The sequence below is a fragment of the Hordeum vulgare genome, chromosome 7H, assembly GCF_904849725.1.
Source record: "Hordeum vulgare subsp. vulgare chromosome 7H, MorexV3_pseudomolecules_assembly, whole genome shotgun sequence".
Lineage (NCBI taxonomy): Eukaryota > Viridiplantae > Streptophyta > Magnoliopsida > Poales > Poaceae > Hordeum > Hordeum vulgare.
This window is the reverse complement of record NC_058524.1, coordinates 499,626,921-499,631,466: the sequence shown is the minus strand read 5'-3', so window position 1 is coordinate 499,631,466 and position 4,546 is coordinate 499,626,921. Positions and strand designations below refer to the sequence as shown.

General features: G+C 43.1%; 1 protein-coding gene across 1 annotated transcript; it reads right to left on the bottom strand.

Annotated features, from left to right (window-relative positions):
- Positions 1-3,222: 3,222 nt before the first annotated feature.
- On the bottom strand, positions 3,223-4,314 carry LOC123410400 (wiskott-Aldrich syndrome protein family member 1-like). Its single transcript, XM_045103338.1, has 2 exons — positions 4,092-4,314; positions 3,223-3,983 (listed from the first exon to the last, which is right to left on the bottom strand). The coding sequence occupies exons 1-2, from the start codon at positions 4,264-4,266 to the stop codon at positions 3,775-3,777; spliced, it is 384 nt and encodes a 127-aa protein (XP_044959273.1). The 5' UTR covers positions 4,267-4,314; the 3' UTR covers positions 3,223-3,774.
- Positions 4,315-4,546: the final 232 nt, after the last annotated feature.

The following is a 4,546-nucleotide window of genomic DNA, read 5'->3' as shown; positions in this document are numbered from 1 at the left end:
CAGCAGGCCCGTTTTCTTCTATGCGTTAGCAGAACCGAAGCGTTAGGAGGCTCGTTTTTTGCTGTTCTTGTTGTCGTTAGCTGGTTCCCCATTTTATCCTTTGCAGTCTCCCACCACCACATCTCCTCTGTCCGCTGGAAGGAGGCGAGCTTCAGATTCGCTGGGAGGAGAGCTGAATGGGGGAAGAGGAGTGAGGTGTTCGTTGCGCCGCCGGTTCAAGTGAGGCATTTCTCCCCCGTTGTATGGTTCATTTTTTGTTCTGGCTTTTTTTCTAGGGTTCGTGTAGATGCATGGAGTGGGAAGGTTTTGTCTTCGGGATTTTTTTAGATTTATGTCTTATGGGAGGTGATGTGTAGTGGTTTTTAAGAGGTTAATTCATGTTTTTCTAAGATGGGTTGGTATAGGATTTTTGTCAATTTGTGACAGATGTTATGGAGGGGATACCGTTTGATTTCTTTTTCTGGATAGTAGGAGAAGATTTTTTGTGTTGTGAGGATACTGTTTGATTTGTTCTTTTGGGAAGCAGCAGAAGATTTTTGTGATGTGCACCGTTATCTTTTTTTAGGATTTGTAGATGGGGGTGGTAGTCCATTTTTGTCCCATATTCAAGCATCTTGTTTTTTCTAGTGCTTAGTTCATTATTCTCGAGTAGGTGTTTGTAGGATCTGTTATACTTTTTATGTATTCAGGGTCTATTTTTTCAGTAGATATTTTGATTATTGGGAATATTGTATTTATTTATTTATTTTTGAGGTACTAGGTTATGCTTTTTTTCTTTAGACACATCTGCACTTTATATCATCTATCTCGCAAGCCTTCGGTTTGTCTTTATTCAGTCTCCAGTCTCTTTTTCTTCAACCCCTTTCAGGATAATCATCAGACAAATCAGTACACATGTATGCCCTAAGTGATAGGCAACAGATTTTCTGGACCCTGTGTTTTTGTTCACTCTTGTCACTTCTGTTTATCTCCTAGATTTTTTTTTCAAGTGCTTACTTCTTGATAATTGTTGTGTGGAGTCGCAAGGTTGGCTGGAGGAGCATCTACTTCTCACAGTTCAGTTTTGGCAGTTTAGTCATTTATCTTTTTTAGTTTTAGTTTAATTATAGGAATATAGGTTCCATATACTGCTCAAGTTTAGTTTTGGGTTATGATACCATATTCGATTGAAGTTTAGTGGGAATATACATTTCAAGGTAGTTTTTTGAAGTATGTAATCAAAAACTACCACATTTTATGGAAACGTGCCGAAAAACATTAGTACAACGACTATATACTATTTTTATTTATTATGGAAACGTGCCCAATGTACCCACATTTCTGAATTTTTTTTGTTATATACAGTGATTTCTTATTGTAGGAGGTTGTGGTTTATCCGGCAGCTCTATATTACTTGTCTACAAAAAACATTAGTGGCAGGCCGCAAGTTTTCCGGGGCAGCCCACAACTGCAAGTTTTCTGAGGCAGGCCGCTACCGCAAGTATTCTGAGGCAGGCCGCAATCGCAAGTTTTCTGAGATAGCCTGTAACTGCAAGTTTTTCGAGGCAGGCCGCAACTGCAAGTTTTCCAAACCAGGACGCAACTTGAAGTTTCTGAAACAGACTGCAACTGCAAGTTTTCGGAGGCAGCCCGCAACTGCAAGTTTTCCAAAACAGACCGCAACTGCAGGTTTTTCGAGGCAGCCCGCAACTGCAAGTTTTTCGAGGCAGGCTATAACCGCAAGTTTTCTGAGGCAGGCTCCAATCGCAAGTTTTCTCAGGCAGCCCACAACTACAAGTTTTCGGAGGCAGCCCGCAACTGCAAGTTTTCCAAAACAGACCGCAACTGCAGGTTTTCCGAGGCAGCCCGCAACTACACATTTTCCAAGGCAGGCTGTAACCGCAAGTTTTCTGAGGCAGGCTGCAATCGCAAGTTTTCTGAGGTAGCCCACAACTGCAAGTTTTATGAGGCTGCCTGCAATTGCAAGTTTTTTGAAACAGATTGCAATCGCAAGTTTTACAAAACAGGCCGCAACTACAAGTTTTCCGATGCAACCCGCAATTGCAAGTTTTCTGAGACAGCCCGTAACTGCATGTTTTTTGAGGCAGCCCGCAACTCCAAGTTTTCCAAGGTAGCCCGCAATTACAAGTTTTCCGAGGCCGCCCGCAACTGCAAGTTTTCCGAGATAGATTGCATCCGCAAGTAAAACATGCCACAACTGTAAGTTTTACGAGGCAGCACGCGACTCCAAGTTTTCTGAGGCAGCCCGCAACTGCAAGTTTTCCGAGGCAGCTCGCAACCGCAAGTTTTTCGAAACAGACCGCAACTACAAGTTTTTTCTGAAGCAGCCTGTAACTGCAAGTTTTCTGAGACAGATTGCAAGCGCACGTTTTACAAAATAGGCCGCAACTGCAAGCTTTCCAAGGCGACACGCAACTTCAAGTTTTCCGGGGCAACCCGCAATTGCAAGTTTTCCGAGGCAACCGGCAACTGCAAGTTTTCCGAGGCAACTGCATAGTTTTAATAGGAGGTTGAAGAGGGGTCGCAATTGCATATTTTTTAAGTGGGGTCGCAATTGCATATTTTTTAAGTGGGGACCACATGCAAGTGTTTCAAGGATTGGGGACCACATGCTTTCAAGTGAGGATTGCGAATGCATGTTTTTTCTTTGAAGGGTCGCAAATACAAGTTTGTAAATGTGCCACAATTGCATTATTTCGTAAGGAGGTCGCAACTGTTTCTTTTCAAGGGGTGGGTCGCAACCATAAGTTATTTTTCAGCCGATTGCGACTATGATCAACATGTTATAAATTCATGAATATATTTTTAAACTTGCAAGAAATTTTCCCCAAATTCGTGTCTATATTTATCTCACGAATATTTTAAAAAAAATATATTTTTTTAAAAAACTCCTTTAAAAAAAACACATGAATATGTTTTATGAATAAATTCATGAACATTTGCTAAACATTATAGTTAAAAAGGGCAAAATTTGAGCATTTTCATGTATAAGACTGGAGCCGTTTCGTGGCATTTTCAAATAACACTTTGCTTGGAAGCTACAACTAAGCATTTCGACAGCTAGCCTTCATTATTGTGCAGCTAGCGATGTTCTATGGTTTTTTTCCTCCAGCTTGCCGGTTCATTGGGACCGCCCAATTACTAGTGGTCTAGTGATTAGAATCAACACATGCCTTTTTTTTCTCAGTATGGATGGTCTATGAAGAAAAACAGTTGTCCATGTTAAGAAAAAATGACTTGAATAACAATTTGTGATGTCATCTAATGTCAGGTGAATGAGACCATATTATAACTCATCTAGATGAGTTCTAGGCACACCCTTATTTGATACGTATAAAGTATTACAGTAGTAGATTGGAACCGTAGAAAAGATCAATAATACAACAGCACTGAGATTACATGTCCACACAGAGGTAACACGGCATTAACCGCAGCAGGCATCTGCTCGTAGCGCCCAAACACAGTTGGAAATTCAGTATTCTTCCGGAAGAGGAGGACCTGTGCAGTTCGTACGGTGGGCGCCTGATGAAGGAGTACATGTTCAAGTGCCATAGGCGAGCTCTCAGGACTTGCCGGATCTTTAGTACTCCCTCCGTAGTGATCTATAATATCTTATACTTGTTTTAAAGGATGCTTGCTGTCTGCGGTTGAATTAGAAACCGAGTGTTTACTACTTCCTTCGTTCTATAATATAAAAGCGTTTTTTACACTATTATGTTATGGGACGGAGGGAGTGGTATCTTCCAAGGTGTTTTTTTGACTCGCCATGACATGTTACAATGGATCCATAGTTCCAATAGGTGGGCGTGGCGGCATATCGCGGGAAGAGCTACGCTTACCTGGAAGATCAGAATCTTCGCAAACTTTGTCATCAGTATATGCTTCCGGCGAAGGCTCGCAGGTTACAGGTTGAAGCGTGCTACATGAACCACCAGGAGCTGGATGTTTAGGATCGTCCAGGGTGTGCGCTGACGGCTCGTCGGCTACACGTTTATGCATCCGACCATTAGGCTCAGGCGTCAGGTGCGTGTGCGTACCATTAGGAACTGAATGTTTAGAAATCACAACTGAGTGGGTTAGCAGCAAGTTACCTGGAGCGGCTGGAGGCTGGACGGCAGGAGCAGCCGGAGGGCCAGTTCCTGGAGCCGCAGGCTGAACGGCGGCGGCGGAGGAGAAGAAAGAGCTCCGATGTGGCTTCCTGTGCGACATGAACAGCAGCAGGGAGCGTAGAGACAGGGACGAGAGTGGAGCAAGTGTCATCCCCATTAGCTAGGCAAAGGAATGGAAACAGAGACAGAGGCGATAGTGATTGTGTAGAAATGAAGTCGATCTGAGGCAGCGGCCTGCAGTGGTTTTTATGCACTTATCTCGTAAGTCAACTAGGCGCCTAGAGATACCTCTCCCAATGATTCCATTAACTAATGCGCGTGTTTATCGATGCATTACCATCAAAGGGAGGGTAAAAAAGACAATAAAAAGATGAGGGTGTTGGTGTCTAGCCCTAGCTCTCCTCCTCACCTGAGATCTCTCTCGCAGAGACGTACAA

Coding starts and splice junctions, on each gene's coding strand:
- LOC123410400 (XM_045103338.1), bottom strand. CDS start 4,266: ATGGGGATGACACTTGCTCCACTCTCGTCCCTGTCTCTACGCTCCCTG. Junction 3,984..4,091: donor CCAGCCTCCAGCCGCTCCAG/GTAACTTGCTGC, acceptor ATAAACGTGTAG/CCGACGAGCCGTCAGCGCAC.